The sequence below is a fragment of the Lonchura striata genome, chromosome 2 (assembly GCF_050655825.1).
Source record: "Lonchura striata isolate lonStrDom1 chromosome 2, ASM5065582v1, whole genome shotgun sequence".
NCBI lineage: Eukaryota > Metazoa > Chordata > Aves > Passeriformes > Estrildidae > Lonchura > Lonchura striata.
The window spans coordinates 32,214,201-32,236,676 of NC_140704.1; the positions used below are offsets into that span (position 1 = coordinate 32,214,201).

At 40.3% G+C, this 22,476-nt stretch overlaps 1 protein-coding gene and 1 long non-coding RNA gene across 3 annotated transcripts; one reads left to right on the plus strand and one right to left on the minus strand.

Annotated features, from left to right (window-relative positions):
- Positions 1–1,602: 1,602 nt before the first annotated feature.
- Positions 1,603–3,518, minus strand: LOC146768176 (uncharacterized). The gene is made up of 2 exons (XR_014951686.1): positions 3,394–3,518; positions 1,603–1,813 (listed from the first exon to the last, which is right to left on the minus strand). It is a non-coding gene; the product is annotated as an uncharacterized LOC146768176 (long non-coding RNA).
- Positions 3,414–21,303, plus strand: GPNMB (glycoprotein nmb). 2 transcript variants are annotated; one of them, XM_077787501.2, is made up of 11 exons: positions 3,414–3,547; positions 8,445–8,594; positions 9,289–9,432; positions 10,651–10,830; positions 11,891–12,049; positions 12,516–12,824; positions 14,034–14,114; positions 14,806–14,908; positions 15,807–16,012; positions 17,477–17,564; positions 18,307–21,303. In XM_077787501.2, the coding sequence occupies exons 1-11, from the start codon at positions 3,481–3,483 to the stop codon at positions 18,458–18,460; spliced, it is 1,641 nt and encodes a 546-aa protein (XP_077643627.2). In that variant the 5' UTR covers positions 3,414–3,480; the 3' UTR covers positions 18,461–21,303. The 2 variants fall into 2 exon arrangements, with proteins under 2 accessions (XP_077643627.2, XP_021393724.3); XM_021538049.4 differs by having other exon boundaries at positions 13,992–14,114; positions 18,307–21,301.
- The last annotated feature ends 1,173 nt before the right edge of the window (positions 21,304–22,476 follow it).

Genomic DNA, 22,476 nt, shown 5'->3' on the forward strand with positions numbered 1-22,476 from the left:
AGGGACGTAGTTTAGTGGCAGTGCTGGGTTAACAGCTGGACTCAATGATCCTAAAGGTCTTCTCCAACCTAAACCACTCTATGATTCTATGACCAACCCAAACACAGGAATCTGGGAAATTATTGACTGCTAGGAAACACCTTTAAAAAATAAAAAAATATAAAAAATGGTAAAATGCATAGCTTTAGCTACTACAAAGGCAAAAAATAAAGGCATTGGAATTACAAAAAGCCTGTTTGATGAGTTGCAAGGGTTAATTAATTTTTCAGTGATAAACTGAGAGAGATGATACTAGAAACTGGTGAGGAGCTTTTTTCCTTCCCAGTACAAGAAGAGCTGCAGAGTGCTAAGGCAGCTTTGTTTACATGTTTGGTTCAATCAGCTGATGCCACTGTCCCATGTGAAGTAGGGCACAGATGATTTCTTCCCAGGAATGGAATTTGTCAAGCCCTGAGCAGAGTTCCCTTGAGAGATCACTGGTTATGGCAGACAACATTTACCTAAATGCACCTGGTTGCCAAACCAAGATTGTCTTGTTTTCCTTTACTTTCTTGGCCAAAAGCCAAGTTATACTCCAAATCCTTTTTTTTTCCCTTTCCTTTCCTTTCTTTTCTTTTTTTTTTCCCCTTTGCACTCTTCTTCTTCTTCTTCTTTTTTTTAAAGTTCCTGTGTGCAGCAATAAACAATTTCTGTATTCATGTTGCGCTGATGGCGGTGTGATAGCAGTGTGAGCGTGCCAGCTCTGTCAGTCTAGACATGCAGGTACACATGATGTGTTCACACCCTGTCATCTGACAGCCCTTCAGGTAGCAGAGATGTGTATCTCCTCAATGAGATTTAATAACTGAGCTGCTAAAGCTGTGAAGTACCAAGCACTTCCTACCCACGCACTTCTTTGTCAGATGAAGCCCTAAATCTCTCTGAATGTGTGTTTCTTTGCTCGGAGAATGTTTAGGATATATTTCAAACTTTTTCTCCTTTATAGCTGCCTGATTCAATTCACTTGTTTAAATTGCAAAGCTGTTTCTCAGAGACCAAGAGTAGTAATGTAGAAACTATAAAGGTAATTTAAGATCCGATGATGATCCACAGGTTTCAAGCAAGCCTTCAGAGTTTCAGACACTCATTCTCAGACACAGTCAGCTATGGCTAGAACTCTTAGAGAAGTCAGCTCAGTTGTCAGACGGTCTCTTCACTCTTGACTTACCATATTTTTCTTAGCTTTTTATTCTTTTCACTTCCTTTACACTTCTGTTCCCCCTAGCTCTTTCTTCCCTTCTCCTCTCCTCTTGTGAATGTTGGCTGCAACCACACCACAAGTGGACCCAAATATTTTCTGTGTCAGCCCTGCAGGAATGTGTAATCTAAGGCCCAAGAGCAGAGGAGGAAGAATGTGAAGGACTGGAGTGTCACAGTAAAGCCACCTTTTAGTTATTACCCCAGCCCTGGTGGGTTTGGATTCCTTTAACCACAGGCCTGATCCTCAGTGCCTCTGAAGTCTATTTACAACATGTTTAATAATTTCTACCAGCTGGTTCTTATTCAGACTGTCACTCAAAATTTATGTAACAATTTCATGTATCAAATAACATGGCAAAAAACTCCATCGTAACCAACTTTATTGTTTTTAGGCTGATAAATTTTTGGTTTTAATTAACAGGCATTTGTTGTCAGCAGTTTTCCTCTGGAGGTTCTCAAAACCCTCTTGGGAATGAGCATTCGAACTTCCTTTCTCCCCAGCAGACTTTGGATCAGGCTCCCAGTGCTGAACCACAGTGTTTGAAGGTCACTTTTCACTTCTAGGATCAACAACCTGGAAACAAAGGAGTGCAATTAAAGTTAATGTCCCACATGGTTTAAAAAATAATTGTGAATGCCTTCAAACCTGACATTTCAACTGGCAATGTAGCTGATTGAATAACAACAAAAAAAAAGCAACAATCACATGAGGACGCTGCAGTCATATGATTTTCTTTTTGCACAGTCAGTCACAGTTTTGACTTCGATTTATGCTCCCCCTTGTTTCTGTCAGATAATGAGGGCTTGGTTTAAACAAGCCTGATTCTCTAAGGCTATTGCTGTCACCCTGCTCCTTGGCTGACAGTAGGAGGGAGGCTTGGCTCCAGCCAGGAGGATGCTGAAGCATGGATTCTAAATACGCAAGATCCACAGGACTGGAGATCAGAGCCTGCACTACTGAGAGAAATGCTGGCTAGGGTGCTCTGGGTAGTGGTAATAACTTACACAGTTAATATAAAACACCAGAAAAACAGAAGAAATTACAAAAAAAAAAAAAAAAGAAAAAAGTAGTCAGAGTTCTAAAATCCCTTTCCATTGGGTAATGTCTTCATTCTGTTGACAGTGCTTTGGAGTGATGGATTTCCACCTGCCCTGCCCAAAATAAAAATGGTTTAGTGTTACCCAGCTCACTGGTTTCTGGCTAGCCAATGTCACACTTATGAGTGTTGTTCTTTGGAACCACTGAAATTACTACTCAGTTCTCTCTTGAGGACTGTACTTGGCTTTATGCCTTGCCATCCTACCAAAGCTTGTTCTTTGCTGCAAATAACAGCCAGAAACTTCACAAGGCTGCCAGGGCTTCAGTGAAAATGAGTTGCTGCACACACCTGGGCTGGGCAAGCCCATTGAATGTGAATTTGAACCACTAGGTGCAGTGTTTGCCGATCTACACTGCTCCTTTTGAGCCACTGGTTATACCTCATTATTAGGCCGGTCAGGAAAACCTATTTTTTGTTTATTGCTACAGTCCATGGAGTTTATGCAATCAGTTGTCAGTGTGTGGGTCACAGCAACTTGGGAGCGGGATATTGAGTGGCCATCACCACACAGGGGCTGTGATGGCACCTCTAGCCATGGTTAGATTGGATAGGCATGTACCCACTAAATGTTTAAATAATATTTTCCTTAACAATCAACTCTGATCAGGAGCCAAGTCAAGCGATGTGTTGGAATTGGTCATTTTCCATTTAATTTAGAGCTGTGCCCAGCATACGGGATGGGCCACGTGGTTAGGTAGCGATGGGTCCATCAAATGCAGTGAGCTGTTGCAGTAACACTCGCAAATCAGGCTGGGGCAAGAGTTAATTTGGATTTCTGGAAATAAGCATTCCTAATTTAAAAACAAATTAAGTACAAAAATTGATCACAGTGCAAAACTAGTATAAAAATGCCTGTGAGGTGAATGGTGTGGCTCCAAACAGGTCTCGCAGTAATCCTAGGGAACGCTGAAAGCAAAGGGAGTGAGTCATAAGCACATGAGCTGAAAGAAGCTGAAGACAAAATCATGCATCTCTGCTTAATTCCATCACATGATGAGTCCCGGGGCCCTTCATTTAATCGGAGAGCAGAGCGGCGGAGAAACCTCAGTCTCACCTCTCCGCGGGACCGGCGGAGTCTCCGTGCGCCGGCTCCGGTCCCGCCGCTGCCCGGCCGCCCCGGCTGTCCCGGCTGTCCCGCACCATGGTCGCCGCTCGCCGCCTCGCCCTGCTGCTCCTGGCCGAAGCGCTGCTGTGCTCTGCCGCCACGCGTGAGTGCCTCCCCAGCCCCGCATCCCTGCCTGGCTCTGCTCCCAGCGCCAAGCCAGCGCACCAAAGCGGCTGCTCGCAGCACCTGCGGTGGTTGCTGGAGCCCTGCCTGCCACCCAGTAGGCGACACCCCAGGGTTGCCTGGCTCGGGGTGGAAAAGCTGCCTGAGAGAAGCGTGCTGAGAGCTGCTCAGTAATCTGTTCCCTGTGCTCCACAGGTACGTGGAGCTGACTGGAGCTAAACCTTGGCTCTCGGCAGCAAATTCTTAGCAATTCTTCCCCAGTTCAAGCATGGCTAAAACGACAGATGCAGAAGGGATTTCACCCAGTTGGCTTGGCCCAGCTGTGGCTGGGAGAGGCCACGTCAGAAACAGTGTCCCCACTGTGACGCTTGGACCTGTGGATCCCTAGCCTCAAGGAGCCCAGCCAAGAAATTAGATCTGCAAGCTACAGTGGGCAAGGAGTGGGCTGACCTGCTTCTTTCCAGGTTCCCAATTTGACTCAAGTCTTACCATGACTCCCTGAGCTCAGGGTGGGAATGTAGAAATGGGATTTTAAGCTCAAATTCCAGAATGTACAGTATGGAAATTGAAAACCTTAAAAGTTGAAGTCCATCTGAGCATTCATCTAGCCTTGTACCTGCCTCCAGTGGAGAACAGTACTGGATGTATAACTGCGTAGGTCAGGACACTTTCCCAGCTTTTGATGATTTATAGCATTTATAGAATTGCTTCTGTCAGATGAAGAGTCATTGTATTTAACAGGTTTTACTAGACTTTTTCCATCTGTTCATGCATTTTGGGTTTTCATTGTGACACGTGTAAATTTTTGGGACACACTACATCCTGCCAGCAAAAAATTTCACACCTTAATTGTACCTTATGTGAAGAAGTACCTTTCATGTGCTTAGAATCTGTAACCTGCTGGTTTCATTTGATTCCCCTTAAGTTTTGTACCTTCAGCTTCTTCCTCCATGCTGTTCATGGTTCTGTTTTTATATTCTCCCCATCACCTCTTCTCCAGGCTTCAAGACACAGTCTCTTTAGCTGTTCCTCATATGGAAACAATTCTACCCTTTTGTAGCATCCCCACCACCTCTCTCTGTATTTTTTCAGCTCTTTTATAGTGATTGAGCTGCAGAGAACAAAACATACAGTACTCAAGACATAGCATTATAAAATGCTGTAATGATCTTCTCATCTTTGTTCTCTGTCTAGCCTTTTCCTAGGTTTTCAACGACCAATGAGTGCTGCATTCAAAACTGTAAAGCTGCAAGATCCCATTTCTGAGTTTAGAGCTAGTTTAGAGCCCCTCATTATCAGTGTAAGGTTACATTTAATTCTGTTGAATTTCATACCATTTTACTCTTGAATCATCTAGTATCATACAGTCTATTACTTTAATGCACAGTCCTCAGCAGATTAAAGAATTTTGCTGTTTACCTCTTTTCCAGATTATGAACATTTAAAATTATTTTAACAATGGAGAAAACTGGGCACTTATTCATAACTTTTTTTTGTTAATATCCTAACCAATCATTTACTCATGTGAAATCAATCCTTGGTTCTTATCCCACGGTAACTTAATTGCTTAATGTTCCTTTAGCAAGGGACCTCATCAAGTGCTGTCTGGAACTCAAGCAGGTCAGCCCTGTTCCCATGCTCTCTGTCTCCCTCGCAAAACTCAGAATATGTTTGTGAGCAATGCACTCCTTTTATGGCAAATCGTATTAATGCACTGTACCTACTTGCTCTGTTCTTCACTGCTGTTCCTACCAGCTTCTCCAGCTTGAGCCCCAAAGGGTTTTTTTAATCCTCTAAATCTTCCCTGGAAGTGTTTTTAAAAACTGTCATCACATTTGCCAATTTTTGTTTCTCAGTCACTGAAGCAGTGTTAAGCAAGATGTTACATGCTATGGTTAATAGCTCATTTATTTCACTCTTGAATAACTTCCATACTTGGGCCATCCTATCTAGACAATTTTGTCATTTTGTTGATTTGTTCTATAATTGGGGGGTTTGTGCCAACATTTCATTTTGAGAGATATTCTCTGTCATTGTAAAAAAAAATTCTATCACAGAAAACCCCTATGTCCTTCCATTGTGATTGACAATATAAACCAATTTACCTATTTGACTTCTGTGGTACCCCTTTACCTTCTCTGAATGCTTCTTTTTCATCTACATCATCTTTTGGCCCTATACGTCCTGGCAAGCTTTCCAACTTAGTTTTTATTTGGTGAAAAATGAAAAAAACCTATAATTTGTAGTTTTTATTTTTTTTCAAGTTGTTCCTCAAATTCTTTTTTGTTCTGCTATATTATGTTTCTATACATAACTTTAAAAAGTTTATGTTACAGTCTGGTGCCATTCCATCAGTCTTTTTGTTTCTAATATACTTTTATCCTCTTTAGCTGGGTCATCTTTCTATTCCTGCTGTCCTAACATTGGTGCTCATTCTCTCTTTCATGGCTGATACACTTTCACAGGAAATACTGAACTTGTCTCTGCTACATTTTTCACAAAAATGAAAGCCAGAATGAGAAAGAAGAAAGTCAATCAAAGTATAAGATCTTTTCCCCTATGATTACCTCACCAAAACTATTACAGGAATCTCTTCCTTGGAGCATAACATTACTCTGTCTATTTTGAACTGAATTGCTCTAATTTTGGTTATGACCAACATCTGTTCTTGAGTGGTTTTCATTGTTAAAAAAGAAATACATTAAAGCTTTTTGTTCCTTTAAATTCACCAACTGAAAATCTTCAGTTCCATGTGTTAAAGAAACCAGTGCAGAAGTCTTTCCTCATCTGAAAGACCATTTTTGTCTTGTCCTGAAGCTTGTGAAATGTTTTATATGTGACTGAAAGCACATCAGAAAGGCAAAGAAATACCTAAGCAGCTTGTGATTTAGAAGCAGTAACAACAGCTATTACTGAACTAGAAAATTAATTCTTAATTCAAGGATTGTTAATGAAAACACAAAATTAAAAGCATTTATAAAGTTAAAAGTGCCCCAGCTGTTTTTGATAAATTGAACATTTGGAAAAAAACAATGATTGAAAAGCGTTGATCTGACAAAATCAAAATATTTTTATTTGTTAAATAATTTTTAGATAAAATCAAGGAGAATGGGAAAAATGAATTACAAAAATTATGTAGTTATTTACTTTTGAATGAGATATTAATTTAATGATACCTAAAGTGTAATTGAACTTGATAAGCCTTTGTGAAGTACTTTTATGGTTACTAATTTGTTTTTTTCCTGAGCAAAGTTTCTGAACAACAACATTACCAAACTCTTCTTCTGACCAAGACTCAAAACAATACAGCATGTGAACCAGGTCATTAAGTAAATACCACTCATAATGTTATGCTTTCTCTAATCAAAAAATATTAAATCTGCAGGAAAGACATTATTCAAGTGATTTAAGTGAGACTGCAGGGAGTTCCTGGAGGGCAAAAGACTGTGGGAGATTGTGTCTCTGAGTAAAAAATCTGTTCTTTTCCTTAAACCATTCAGTCTTCAAGAGTGAGGAGAGAGCTCCCAGGATCAGCTCAGAGTGGGGATGGGATTGGCCAAGGGATGTTCTTCCTGCCCAGCAGCAATCTCACTGGGCAATAAAACACCAAAAGAAACCAGCCTCTCCTTCTGAGCTGTTTCTCCGATTCTCTCTTGCAGTAAAATTAGGAGCCACCCACCTCTAAAATGACGCTTAAACTGGCTACACCTGCTCTGTGTCTTTTCCAAAGCTTGGAGAAATTCCAACACTACCGGTTAGGTTACAGCATACAGGGCAATTCTTGCCCTTCTTACAGGTCTTTGCATTTTCCCTTAAGTCATCCAGAACTTTGTTGCACTTGGGTAAAAATCTAAGTAGCATTCTGCACCAGCTGTACCTTTACAATAAAGCCATGGAAAGCAGAACTTCTAACTCCCTTAACGTTGTGACAGAATGGCACACCCAGCAGTTACCTTGCCTGATTAACATGGCAAAGCCCTTCAAAGCCTCCAGGCTTTCATGGAACTATGCTCATGAGCCCTCTTACTAATATATTTTTATGGCATCCTACAGTGTCCAACATGTTCCTACAGGTTACTTGGATATTTTTACATTGCCTTCCACTATATGTGCTTTGTGACAGAAAGAGGGATCCTAGAAGCCTGGGAAAAGTTTAAGCCCATCATTTGTAGTAATATGAGAAGAAAGAAGTTATTGAAGTTATTTAATATTGGAGCCATTTCTAAATAAAAGGCATGAAGCTAATATGTTATTGTTGTTATATTATAAACACATTGAATTTACTATTCAGCTCTAAATTTCCTTTTCTGGAAATACCAGCTTCTGTTATAATTGGTTCCACGCCTCCCACCCAAACCACCAGCCAACTCACCAAACGAGCTGCACTGGGTCAAAACTAATTCCTGGCAAAACTTCCACTAGAGCACAACTCAGACACAGAATTAATTTATCCTGTTAGCCTTTTACTTGTAGATTTATGACCAGGCAAAGCAGTCAGAAATCAAGCAACCTCTGTGCAGAGAGCCTGACTGTTGCAGGGTTACGTAAACTTTGCAAAGCATTGCTCTGATACGATCAAAACATTGTAAACATTTTTATTCTTTGTCTGGGAAGCTTGCAATACTGCAAGTAGAAAAATATGTCAGTCTGACAGTGGAGGAATTCTCTTTATGTCGATTATAGTTGATGTAAGTGTTTATAGCTGCAATGATAAAATTCCATCCTTTTCTACTGGTGGAAAGTATTCTGCCAGTACATGATTAAAGTTCAGCACAAAAGTAATGTTTTTATAGAGTAGTAGGGAAAACTTTTTTACACTTTTTGTAATGCAAAAAAAATTGCATTACATTAATATTGATGTTTGTTTTTCTGTCTAGGGTTTCAAGATGTGTTGAACCATGGAAGTACTACTCCTGTCACATCCTATAAGAAGCTGCAAGGCTGGTATAGCGATCAAAATAAATGGAATGAAAAACTTTATCCTTTCTGGGAAGAAGGAGATCCCAGATGGAAGGACTGCTGGAAAGGTGATAGCACACTTGAAAAAAACTGTAGTGGCCACAAAATCCACCACAGTGCAGAGTGCAGGTGCTATAGAGCATTTTCATAGGAGCAATATCCACTGCTGCACAGAATGGCAAGTTAGAGATGATTGGGTTTGATACCATTCCCAGTGGGTTGTCTGAGGAAGCAGAACAGTGAGTTATTTCATTAAATGCTTTCCCATTATGACTAATATCAGACATTGATACTTATCAAGAAGTACTGATGGTCAGGGCTCCAGCACAATCCATTACATGAAACATGCCCTGGAGGACAGGCAGTTTCAACTGCTGCCTCAGTAGGGCACATGGGCTTCAGACTGACAGCTTCAGCAAAGACCATGTTTATTGTCATCTGGTCTGAGTTGAAGGCAAATGACTATCCCTGGGGAGAAACAAAATTTTTCTCCTTTGAAATATATTGACCCCCACAGGTAGAAAACTATATTCTTAGCTCTAGGACGAAACATAATGGCAGAGCAGTAGGTGATCTGGGGGCATACGCTGAACCCCTCTGATTGTTTGGTTTTGGTAAGGTCTCAAGTGACTTAGGAGCACAAAAGCCCTTAGAAACAGAGTAACCCAGAAAACATTTCTAATGTAAAGGGTGCACAGTTGATGGCAGGTTCTGCTCCGATGCGCCCCTTACTGCAGCGAAGCCTGATTTTCTTTTCTACAGGTGGAAGGGTGACAGCCAAACTGGACAGTGACAGCCCAGCACTGGTAGGATCCAACGTGAGCTTTGTTGTGACTCTCCAGTTTCCCAAGTGCCAGACAGAAGATAATGATGGCAACATAGTATACAGGAGAAATTGTACCCAGGGTAGGTAATGGCAATTTCCCTGCACCACGCTCACATCTGCCTGGTGCTGCTGTGAGTGTGTCACTGAGCTCTGAAAGCATCACGGGTACACCCAATGAACAGGAGCCCTGCTGGATTGAACTGATAACTGATAACACCTACCTGTGCATACCCAGCCTGTGCCACACCAGTTTGTTCTTAAGATAACTGTGGTATTTTTAGTGCTCTGTCCCACTGCACTACACTGACCAGGTAATTTGAGACTGACCATTGTTATAAGCTTTCCTCCCCAAAAACAGTCACATAATCTGACTTCCCAAAAGGACTGTTACTGCTTTTCAGCTCAGGCACGATGTTGCACAATTACACTGTTTTCTTTCAAACTTATAAAGCTGTCAATTTATAAAATCGAGGGAGTTTTTTCAGTTATGAATTGTAGAATTCAGTTAACCATATCTGCACAAAAGAGTAAATCTCACACTTCCGCATTATAGGAATTAGAAATTAACAAATAAATATCTAAAAATCAAGCAATATGTTCCTCAGAAAATCACCCTTTTTCATCTTTTTTTTGCTACATGGAGAAAAAAGCCTATCATAAGTCTAGTGTTTTAAGTTGCTGGATCTAGAACAACACATACTGTTGTACCTTTCATCCTCTGAATGCATAAATGTTCAACAGATTTTTTTACTGATCAAAGTAATTTTTATTTCAAGGCATATCAGCAAGTTTTTTGTCAGCCTAAATTGCACTTAACTATCTAATATTTTGTTAGCAGCTTATATCCATACACTACTTAATATCTGCTGTGCTGTTTTGGGGAGGAAACTTCCTATTTACTATTCAGAAAATGACAGAAATTCATGTCCAATTTATTTAAAGGTGCCATAGAAAACTTTTCTGACAAAACAAATAAAGTCACTTCCTTACAGTGCTTTCATAGCCACTCTTTATACTTAAAATTTTAGATTCAGATTTGGATTAGTGGCCCATGAGACGGTAAAGTTTTTTTTAAACTTCTTAGTCAAATAGCACCAAGACAGAACCATTTTGTATTTACATTAAAAACCAAACAAAGCACAACTTCAGGAAAAAAGAATTAACGTCAGTCTAAAAATACCCCACTTCACCTGTTGTTTAAATGCAGCGACTGCTATTACCTGTGGTACTTACCTTCTGTTTTCTGACTCTCTGTACATTTCTCAGTTGACCAGAACATGTCCTATTTCTATCCTTAGATCCTCCAGCTTCCATGGATCAGCAAGTCTATGTCTACAACTGGACTGAATGGACTGACAGCTGTGGCTGGGAAAACTGCACAAGCAACAACAGCCATAATGTATTCCCGGATGGGCGTTCTTTCCCTCATTACCCTGGCTGGAGGAGAAGGAACTTTGTCTATGTGTTTCACACTTTTGGTTAGTACTACAACACATGCCTCAGTTGGGGTGATGCTGCAAACCTTATATTCCCTTTGTACACAACTCATTTGTCAAGTATGTTTTACTAAAAGTGCTTTAAAAATGATTCCACACTCTTGGGTGGAAATACTGAATTAATTCCCCACTTTTCCAGAGGGGCTATCAGTTGTTTGACCTAGAAATCATGGATTACCAGAAGATTCTCTTTAAACCTGCATTCACAATACTATCGTTGAAGAAAATTAATTTCCTTTCAGTATTACTCAAGATCTTTTTCTAGGAAAACAGAGAGTCTGAGCAGGTCAGTCAGATTTATTCACAGTTCACTGCCATTTAAGACTTTTAGATTTAAGAGAGAACACAGTGCTGTGTATCACCAGTTTAACAGTGCAACACTTCTTGTCTCTAGGGAGGTGAGAACTGCCACTGGCTGTGCTGCTGCTCTGGTCACAGATGCTGATTTTCAATGTTTCCTGCTCTGAGTTGGGCTATTCCTGCCATTGGTTATGTACTAAATCTTAGTGCCTTCAGTTTGCCTGGCTAGATCAGCATTATTATCAGTATCAGTATGAGTAATAATAATAGCATTATTCCAAATTTTATGCAGAGGTGATACTATTTACCTACCTCAGTCAGCTGTTAAAAAGACAAATAATCAAATATATTAAAATGGTTCTAGAGTATGAAGTAAGAGGTATTGTATCGTCTGGCTATGCTGAAAGCAAACACAAGATCGTTTAAAATGCCTCACACTATCCACTACATAATCCTAATGACTTAATGTATCTGCTTTGGAAAGTTGTAGATGTCTTGGCAATTTTTTCTTGGATTAGTGAAACTGGGGACATCTTTTTGACAACTTTGAAAAACCAGAATTTATGTGAGTAAACACAGTAAAAGTATCCAGTCCTTCAAAATCACCTGTCAGATTACTGGGAGACATTTCTAAACTATTAACTTTGATTTTGACAATCTAAGATTCTCAGAGACTTTGCCTCTCATTAACCAACTCGTGGTGAGGCAGAGGGGAAAATGTTAAGTTCATGTTCTGTTTCAGGTCAGTATTACCAAACGACGGGACGATCTTCAGCGAAGTTTTCAGTCAACACAGCAAATATCAGTCTTGGCGAACATGGGATGGCAGTGTCCATTTACAGGAGAGGGCACTCGGGATTTGTTCCCGTTGCCAGAGCAAAAACTGTCTACTCTGTAACAGGTGAGCATGCTGGAATCAGCTGTAGTGACATAATGGGGATATTTGTTGCTTAGCTGTTAAAAAATTCAGCACAAGCATCGTCTGGCACGAAAAGAAGACATTGGCCTGAGAAAGGTTTTTAGCATGAAAGTGGAATCTCTGGCAAATTGCCTTGAGTAGCTTAAGTAATCGTTTTGTCTAGCTCAGTAGTGACCCCTCCACTTTGTAATGGAAAACTATTTATGAGAGATAATACAGTCTTCCACAGATGTCTGTGATTCCTCATTTGTTCCCATATTTTTCCTGCTGTTTCCTACTGACATTCACTCCTCAGGTCATAAATCAAATTAAAGTAGACACCTGTGTTAAAGATACCATGTTTGCATCTCACATTCTGGCTGTTGCTGTTCAGGGGCATTGGAATTGTATATAGTTTGCAGCCAGGTATCTCTGCTTTATTTATTTACCTCTTTTCTCCTCCCCCCAGACAAAATTCCAGTAATTGTGAGTATGTTCCAAAAACATGACCGCAACATCTCAGACTCCATTTTCATCAAAGACTCGCCAATTACATTTGATGTGAAGATCCATGATCCCAGCTACTATCTGAATAATTCTGCCATCTCCTACAAGTGGAACTTCGGAGATGGAAGTGGCTTATTTGTAGCCAGCGGTTCTAGTACATCTCACACCTACACTCTGCAAGGAAACTTCACTCTGAATTTAACTGTCCAAGCCATTATACCTGTACCTTGCAAGCCAGTAACACCCACTGCACCACCGCCCACCGCAGCAGGTAAGCATTTATCAAACAGCACTGGCATTAGGAGCTATGCTAAAACTCTGTATTCTGATGTTTTAAGTTAATATCTTTAGTAGTTTTACTGTCATCATGAGACAGCTGCAAGCCTCTGGAAACTCTCTATAAAATTGGCTTAGATACAGAATCAATAAGCATTAACTCTTCTAGGGTTCTATGGTAGGGATCACTTACACACTTAACTCCTTATGCATCCAGTTCTACCACCACAGTGTACATTTGTACTTGCAGCATACAAAGGTCTTCAGGTGAACATAAATGTAAGTTTGTGTTCTCTCCACCACACCTAGTCTGGAGATTCTAGCCTTGTCTACTCAGGGTCATCTTCTGAGGAAAAATGTAAATTTCAAGTGAAAAAAAGGAATTTCAGAACACTCTTATAGCAAGTTCCTTTCTGGATTGCATTAACTTCCATCCAAAATTAAATGAGAGTAGATTAAACTAGAAAAACCTAGTCATATTCAAAAATATGAGATTTCCACATGGCATTAACCCAGAAGAGCTTTTCCACTTTAAATTTATTGACTAAACATATTTCAGATTAACTTTTATTATATTCAGCATTGGTTTATAATCTCAGAGGGTTTTAAGAAGGCCTGCAGTTTCAGCCATAATAATACTACTGCGAAACTGTAAATGTGGCTATATTTTTCAAATTTCATATTTTTAATATGTGCTCTTACCAAAATATGGAGTGAGAATGAAAAATGAAAGGAAATATATAATTTTCACCACTTCTCCTCTTCACTTTTCCACTAGCTGTAATGTAGAGCAGCAGGAAAATACCAGCTTTTTAAAAAGCATTTTAAATATTTTATTTGCCTTTGGACTTCTTATATAATTGATCTGGGGATTTTAAAGAAGTATTTAATTGTATTACACCTTGTAGTCTCCCTTTTATTTCACAGAGATGGGTGACTAGCCAGGTGGTTTTTGGAGTGAGGCCACTCTAGGGTTCTAAAGCTGGGCACATGTGTTTTCTTTACGGATTACTGCCATGAGCTCATAGCACAGATACACACACAGCTGCAAACCGACAGCCTATGGAATGAAGGCAGATGGAACATGTGTCTGTGCTCAGAACACCCCTAAGCAGAGCTTATTCTAAAGTTGTTGCATCCCTCTTTCTTCTGCCTCAAACAGTTACAACCAGACCATCTTCTGATTCTGACTCTTCTCCCACAGTCGAGTTGGAGGAGGATAATCCTGATGGAGGCTGCCATATTTACAGGAATGGATACTATGGAAGTAGTATTGATGTTGTAGGTAAGGATGTGGGTCAACACCTGAACAGAGGAATGGTGTTAACAATGAACAACAATGCATGGTAGAAATAATGTTTATTTAAACACATTTTTATCAATTACATGAGATCCACAAAAAGATCCTTCTCATGGACATAGCTGAGAGTTTTAAGGATTAATGTACAGACATCTAACTGGCTGACTTTGGTTTCTGCCTGTGCTCTGCCAGGGGCTAGTTGCAGAGGTTATGACCCCTTGCTTTCAGACATGTGGGGCTGGACCTTGGTCTGGATCCCTGCTGATGGCTGACCCCATGTGCTGCTGGGGATGTGCATTGTGTCACTCCTTTCTCTGTCGCCAGCTTCTGAACATGCCACAGCAGGAGCACATGGGCAGAGGAGGAGGTTTACATAAGGTTGAACTGACCTTTGAATGCAGAGAAATCTCATGTAGTGGGAAGTGGTTTAGCAAAAATAAGGAAATAAATAATAATAATGAGGGGAAAAAAAGGCAGATCAGAAAGGACCAGCCTCACAGGGAAAGCTCTGGAAAATATCTCAGCTTTCAAAGCCTTCAAGAGGAATGTTAAGGGAGGGAGGAGGTTATGAAAAACAAGACCTGAACTGAGCATCAGCCAAACACTCGAGGTTCAATACACATATATTTCAAAGCTTGTCATGTGTCCTACAGTTGATGTGTGTTTCCTTTCCCAGAGGGAATCCTCGAGGTAAATATTATTCAGATGACAAGCATCCAGATGACAGAAAGTCAAGCTGAAAACTCACTGGTTGACTTTGTTGTTACCTGCCAAGGGAGGTAAGTCTGTGAATGAAGCTGTCAATCTTCCCTGTTTAAAACTAATTAGGTGCTGGAATGTTGTATGCACTTAGATGCAGATGTACAAACAAAATTTGGGAACTGCAGTGTTTCTATTTCTTGATGGGAACTAAAGATAATGCAAGTCTCATTTTTAAACTGTGCCAACAGAGGCTACTGCCAGGGACTTAGGATTCAGAGCAAATATCCAGTCTCAGTGAAAACAAGGGACTGATTGAGGGGAAAAAACAATTTACAATCTCCTGGCCAAGACAAGATTTCAGCATTTACAGTAAAGTGGAAAGCAGTTTACTGAAATTGTAAGGAAATCCTTTATTTTTGGCCATGAGTTTTTGACACTTGGAGTACATGGGTGAGTCCAAGAAACTTCTTGGATGCAAAAGCATTGGGCTAGTATTCCTAGATCTTAGAAGGTTAGAATTGAGAGGGCTAAGAAGTACAAGAAACACTGTGGTAATACAACTGGAATACAGTTAAACTCTCCTAAGGGAGTATTTTCTTTTCCAGCACATGCTACTATTTAAAAGAATCTGCATTCTTTTCTTAAGGATGTGTATTAAAGTTAATGGACTTTATAAGTTGATTTGATGCAGGTAATCCTCTGATCACCATAAAATGTTAAATGATAAGCAAAATAAGCAGATAATTATACAGATTGTATACATGCATTCTATATAAAATCCACACGTACATATATTAATGTACAGGTATGCAAAAAAACCATATACTATTAATAAAATACACTTAAATCACTATAGTGCCACTGATTTCAACAGGCACCAGCATAAAACTGGTGCACCAGTGTAATGTGTCTATGAACTGGGCTAACTGGGCTGGCAGGACTCCACAGATGCAATGTGCTCTCTTCCCATGCCAGTCTCCCCACAGATGTCTGCACAGTAGTTTCTGACCCCTCGTGCCAGGTGTCCAAGAGTGTGGTATGTGACCCCGTCACCGTCACGGATGAATGTTTACTCACCATCAGGAGAGCTTTTGAGGAACCTGGGACCTACTGTATAAACATCACCCTGGGTGATGACACAAGTCAAGCCCTTGCCAGTGCCCTGATTTCTGTAAATGGAGGTGAGTCCACAAAGAACAGACGTGGGTAGTTGGTGAAAAGCTTCTCCCTCTGGTCATTTGCCTGCAGGAGGAAAGAGCACAGGAACACATAGCAGGGTTCTTATTGTGCCTGGAAGCCTCACCTGAGACTGCAGCAGCTTGTCTAAGAGACCATGCAAAGATAAAATGATGATTATTTTCCTGGGGGAATTGTAGGTGTTAGACCTTGGTTTGACTTTTGTTTACAATCCAATGAGTACAGTAATTACACAAACTATTCAGTATTGTAGAATATGAGCCATTCTTAAGCCATAATGTAATTTTCCACAGAAAAATGTTGGGCAGAAAAGCAGGTGGAGAACATGCCAGCCAGCCCACTCCACACACAGAGAGATAGCAGAAACAGAGGGGAATTCAGCTCATTTGAGACAGAATCAAAGTCTGAAGCACAGCTGGCTGCCCTGGGCCCTCTTTACTGCCCATGGGCCTTGACATGGTTTCTATTTCTATATGAGGATAAGATTAATCATGTTCTGGAATGATCTGTGTAACATCCAGTGACTACAGAGTCTGCCCAGGGTAATTGTTTCTGAAGAGGAGCTTTACCTTTGGTTGGATATGTGTCTATCTCATAGCTATTAAAGCAGACTTTGACAGAACCAGCTATGAAACTCAGCCTCAGTCAGAAGTCTAAAAGATAGTTCTGCCTCTCTGCTTCCACTTCATTGCCCTCTTGACTTCCTATTACAGTGTCCTAGTGACTCTTCTGAACTCTCTAATTACTATCAGCCAAACAACTGACCCTTTGTGGTCATTTTCCATAGCATTTTTGATGGTTCTATTTAATCTAGGTGTACTGAAATCAGTTCACTGTGAATAAGGCACAATGCCTGACCTCTAAGTGCATTCTGGTTCTGAAACTGCAGAAGGGTTTTCCTCAGCTGTATTCACAGAGACTAGCTTTAGCCCAGGAAAGCTGGTCTGTCTAGGTTTCCTCCAGAGGGCAAAGCTGACTTGAACTTTGGGGTTTCTGCTATAATCAAAGCAGAATTAGGATCTAAGCGAGGTTGCTGCTTTAAATCACCTTCTGGATGAGCCTATCTAATTTCGTCAAAGTTATTCTGTAGTCAGTGTTCACACATTTCTCCAGCATAACAAACAGCAAGGATCAAATTAGCTTCACCTTGTGGGATGCCAACAGGGCCCTTCATTCCCCTCCATGCTGGAAGGGTAGCCATGTGTCTGAGGAGCACAGCTCAGAACTGGCAAAGTACAACTCGCACTCTGGTGGAATCAAGAATTACATGGATTAGGATGTGAAAGCACCACCTCCTGCCAGTCACTGACCTCCAATGCTTAGCATATTAGAATTACTAATTGTGCTTCAATTTGTACAGCAATAAGTAAAAATGGCATTTTCTTTGGAAGGTCTATCTCACTGTAAAATAGAGGCTAACTTTTAATCAATCTACTTTCTGAATTTAGGAGCATCATCTCGAACAACAGAAGGTGTCTTTATATTTCTTGGCTTGTTGGCAGTATTTGTTACCATTGGGGCATTTGTCCTTTACAAGTAAGTTGCTAGTTTCTGTGATTAAAAACAGTTCAAAGAATTGTCAAAATATTATTTAAATTAATGAACCAAACAATTTAAATTTGCTTTAGCTACATTTTTGCTTCTTTACTATTGCAGCTCAAAATTCTCTGGCAAATATTCAAGAAAATAAGATTACTGGTTCAGGCCACAAAACTATTGGAAAACAAGCAGATGTTGAGGACTTTTAGAAAAAAAATTACATTCTGTGTCTATAAGCGCAAACAGTAATTCTAGCAGGCCTGGGAACTTCATCTAAGCAGAAAGCAAACTCAAATTGCATGATGTAATTTATATATGCAATGAAACCAAACAAATTCTTCATTAAATTATTGATTAATAAATTCTTTGGGGAAAAGATGCTGAGCATTCAGCCAGTAGTTAACAGAAGCACACGTTGCTGCATTGTTAGTTTGGAAGTTTCTGATGAGACTTTGAGACTGCACAAAGACTCCTGAGTCGTGTGTGTTCACCCTTCCCAGTGAGTGGTGAGAAACACACTTTCATGGAGCAGCAGTACTCCAGTACTCCTTCTCCCTAACCAGGCCCCTGTCACCACTACTGACCTATGGCTGCCAGACATCAGATTTGATTGAACAGGGAAGGAGGAGGGAGAATGCATGATGAGCACATGATCACTGCTTTTATGCACTGGTCACATGCTAAATATGCACCCTCCTTTAAAAGTCTTTCAGCAACTAACTGTTCACATTTCTTGCAGGAGATACAAGCAATACAAGCCTATTGAGAGGAGTGCAGAACAAACAGAGAAGCAGGAGGGATTTACTACTTACTTCAGCACTTTCAAAGCCATTTTCTTCCCTAATAGCACTGAGAGAAATCCTCTGCTTAAGAGTAAACCAGGCATTGTTTAAACCTTTAGTGTAAGACTGACTATTAGATTAAGTACAGAGCTTGTATCTGAACTGTACTTTAATGGGGCTTTCTTGTTGTTATAAAAAAACCCCAGGGAGTAAGGTGAAAGCACATATAGACGGGATGGTAACTTTTGGGGCTTGGTGCAATTAGCAACATTAAAGTAGTCTTTTATAGAAAAACAAGGAGATAGTTTTAAGCACTTGCTATTCTTGCTTGTGATGTAGAATACACTCTTCTGAATTACTAATACCCCCCCCCACCCCCACACCCTTATCTGGCTTTTCTTATTTCTAGGTTAACAACCTGCAAAATTAATCACATCCACAATCGGAAAGGGGGGAGGGGAAAGAGGTTAATTAAAAAAAAAAGAAGACAAAAACCCCCAACAGCCAACCAACTTGTAAACTGTTTTTATTGTTGCTTACTGCCTTAGCAGGATTAATGTCTTTGCTGTAAAGAGAGACATGGGGGGCAAGCTCGTGTTGTGTCTGTGGAATGAAACGTGCCATGGCCTATTCCCAGGCATTGGCACTGAACTGCTGCCACTGTCACACTGCTCAGGAAGCCCTTGCACAGACTGGCCCCAGGCGAGCCAGCTCCCCACCAAGCAAACCCCAGATTCTGGGAACCACCAGAGGCACAGCCCCCCACTGTGAGTTTGGCAGCAGCCACCATGTTTTCCAGGGTTCAATAGCATGGGTGCAGCTCATTAAATGCCAGTTGGCCTCAGGGCCAGAAAACAGGGCTGGACACACTCAGCTTCCCACTGGACACGGCTACCAGTGCATGAGTCTCACTATAAACTAGAGCACAGGCACCCAAGCAATGAGATGAGGCTCATGGGCTTGGCTCTCCCTGTTGAAACTTTGAGCCCCATGTAAAATTCTGAGTTGCAACTACTGATGCTGCCTTTGCCTCCTTTGCTTCCATTGGTCTTGAGACACTGGACTGGCACCAGTGCTCCCAAGGGGCAGACATGCTCCATGTCCAATGAAGGGTCAGCAGAAGAAGGGATCTAGCAGGAAGGGGTAGCATTCAGCTGCCTTTTCCTCTTCTTGTTTCATTTCTGCCTTTCCTGCTGTAAAGACATAAATTTCTGATTGCTCCTCCATCCCTCTGACCACTAAATCAAGTAAAAGAAAACGCCAAGATAAATAAAATGCTCTACTCCAGTTTCTGCTTTTACATGATGCACCTTAGAAAATGTAAATTTATGCAAAATCAATGTGCCTTCCCTTGCTCACTCGAGCTCCAATTCTGTTAAAAGAACTCATTCTGAGGCCTTCCACAAGTGATCTGGCCTCATAGCCACACATGCTTATCACTCAGCATCATGGCATTTCACAGTGTGAGATGAGCACAAACTGCTGAAGGCTGTCTCACTGGATGATGAGAAAAGGAAGGCATCTTATTTGCAGAAAGAGAAGAGGTTGATATAAAGGTTCACAGAGATGTGCAAGCAGACCAAAAATTCTTTATAGCTTGTTTCAATAAACTCCTTTGTTGTTAGCAAAGGTTATAGCTAAAAACGGAGGCTGGGCAAATGACCTTACACAATCCATTTCTAAACACTGAATTATTTGAAGATCTGTATTTCAATATAATTAGCTTATTTAACATGTCTTGAAACATCTCTGATACATACTGTTTTCTGTTCCTGTGGGAAAACTTATAAATACACTTTCCTAGTGTTTTAGCAGATCTTCCAAATGCTTATCATTTGTAATCTGAATCTAGTCTTCACTGCCCCTTCCCAGTGTGCACAGATACCTTTCAATGACTTAAGGATATTTAAAAAAAAAAAATGCAAATCCCAACATACCTGTGAGATTAATTCTTTAGCTCTAAAATTCAACTGCCCATTTTCTTCTTTTGTTTCCAGGTTTTCCCATTATTTTAATTCTTTTGTGGCTATTTCAGTTATATTATTAAAAGCAGTGTATTTGCTATTGTTCCCTCTTCCTCATATATAACATCCTCTTTTCTAAGAACTAGCAACTCAAATTATTTTCTGACTTAAACAGGAAACATATTTTCTGCAAAAATTGCTGTTTAAGTGTTATGTCCTCTGTTATCAGTCAGGCAGGACTGTAATTTGTATTTGTTGCTCTAGCTTAAGGCAGGACAGGGGTTTAGTGGAAAGCTTAAGATGACCTGTAATGAAGCATGAAAACATAAAATCTGTCACAGCTTAGGATCAGTGAAGATGCAGGCTACCACCTGGGCTACGTGCAGAAAACATCTTGTTTCTGTAAAATACTGCATTTTAGATGCTCAGAGACATCTTAAGCTTTTGCAGAGAAAACAGCTTTCAGGCATATGTTAAGAACTTTTTTATACTTTAACCTAAGTATTAGGAATATCTTGCACTATCTCCCTTTAAGTGCCATGTCAGAATACTACATATTTATATGATGATTTTGCCTTTTCAGCTGTAACTTCTATTTCATACATCTTTACTTTTATACAATGGAATTTAATTGCTGCACTGACAAATAAACGATGTAATGATTTTAAAGAGTTCGCTGCTTTGTCTCAGAACGACAAACTGCAACATAAGCAACTTGATGAGTTGCCCAGTTATTGATCAAAAGAGTGTCTACCTCCATAAAACACAGGATCTGCCTTACCCTCAGTTCACACCTGCCTCTACCATGGGTTACCAAGCTGATTTTGCAGTCTCCCTTCAAGTGTACTCAGAGCAATGGCACCACAAACCTGAAAAGCAAGGAGATTTTCTTAACACCCAGATGACACAATTTCAGAACAGATCAGGATACAAATGAGCTTCATGTCCTTCAAAGGCAAGAACAGCTGACAAACAACAGATTTGTGAATGTCAGCAAATGTTACAAGACAGGTTTCAGGCATTCCCTTTGGAGAAATAACATCAAGAATGACATCAAAGATAAATGTACATTGTCTTCATAGAAAGAACACCCTTTCAAACATGTCTTCAAGAGAAACAGAAACATCAGTTGGGTAGCAAGTTTGTTAAGAATTGCTTTTAAAAATGAGCTGTTATTTCAAGCCACTTATTTTGTTCCTTCCCCCTTTTTTTTCTTGAATATTTTTTATAGCACACAATTAAGGCTCATCAGATGTGGCATTTTTTTCTTACCAGAAGTATTTCTAAGTTGAAACCAAAGCTAAAAAACACCAGACTTTGAAGGAATTGTAGAGGAATGAAACAAAACTTTGCAAGAGTCATCCAGCCACTGTGGCTTATTAGTACAATCAATTCCAGCTTCATGCAGCATAGTCAAATTTTCTTCAATGATAAAGCTTGTATCACTACAGCTCCTTATAATTCACACAGAATTCCATAATCCCAGATTTGTTAGGTTGGAAGGGACCTCTAGAGATCATCTAGTCCAGACCCCCAGTCAAGTCAGGGTGCCCTACAGCAAATGACACAGGAGATGTGTCCAGGTGGGTTTGGAATGTCTAAAGAGAGGGAGACTCCAGGACCTCCCTGCGCACCCTATTCCAGTGCTCCACCACCCTCAATGTAAAAAAGTTCTTCCTCATGTTTAGGTGAAACTTCTTTTAGTTTATGGTCACTGCTCTTTGCCCTGTTGCTGGGCACCACCAGAAGGAGTCTGGCACCGTCCATGACTATGTCTCTTAACCCTTAATATCATTATTTGACCATCATACTTAGTGAGAGTGGGAAAAACATTCCAAATGGCAATTCTCTTAGTGTTCCTGTAAATTCCAGGATTTCCAGAGGAAGGAGGTGGAGGGATATGTTTTACCCACATTAAATACAAATGCTTAAAGTTCATAATTTCTTGACAACTTTCTCCATAGGAAGCCAAGCATAACAAGACTACTAACCTGTGCCCATTAACAACACCATGCAGGAATTACACAAACAGAAAACATGTTCCACATGAAAATCATGTTAGTTTCAAACACGGTGCAGTTTTTTAGGCAAAATTGTAGTCTATAAAAGGGGGCAAAAGGCGTGACCTGGGCTATGTGGTTTAGGTGTATATGGAAATGCCCA

Bases quoted from the DNA above. Each gene is read 5' to 3' on its own strand.
- GPNMB (XM_021538049.4), top strand. From the start codon at position 3,481: ATGGTCGCCGCTCGCCGCCTCGCCCTGCTGCTCCTGGCCGAAGCGCTG. The intron at 9,433-10,650 runs GTAGGTAATGGC...TTCTATCCTTAG, and splicing joins CAGGAGAAATTGTACCCAGG to ATCCTCCAGCTTCCATGGAT. The intron at 16,013-17,476 runs GTGAGTCCACAA...TTCTGAATTTAG, and splicing joins CCTGATTTCTGTAAATGGAG to GAGCATCATCTCGAACAACA.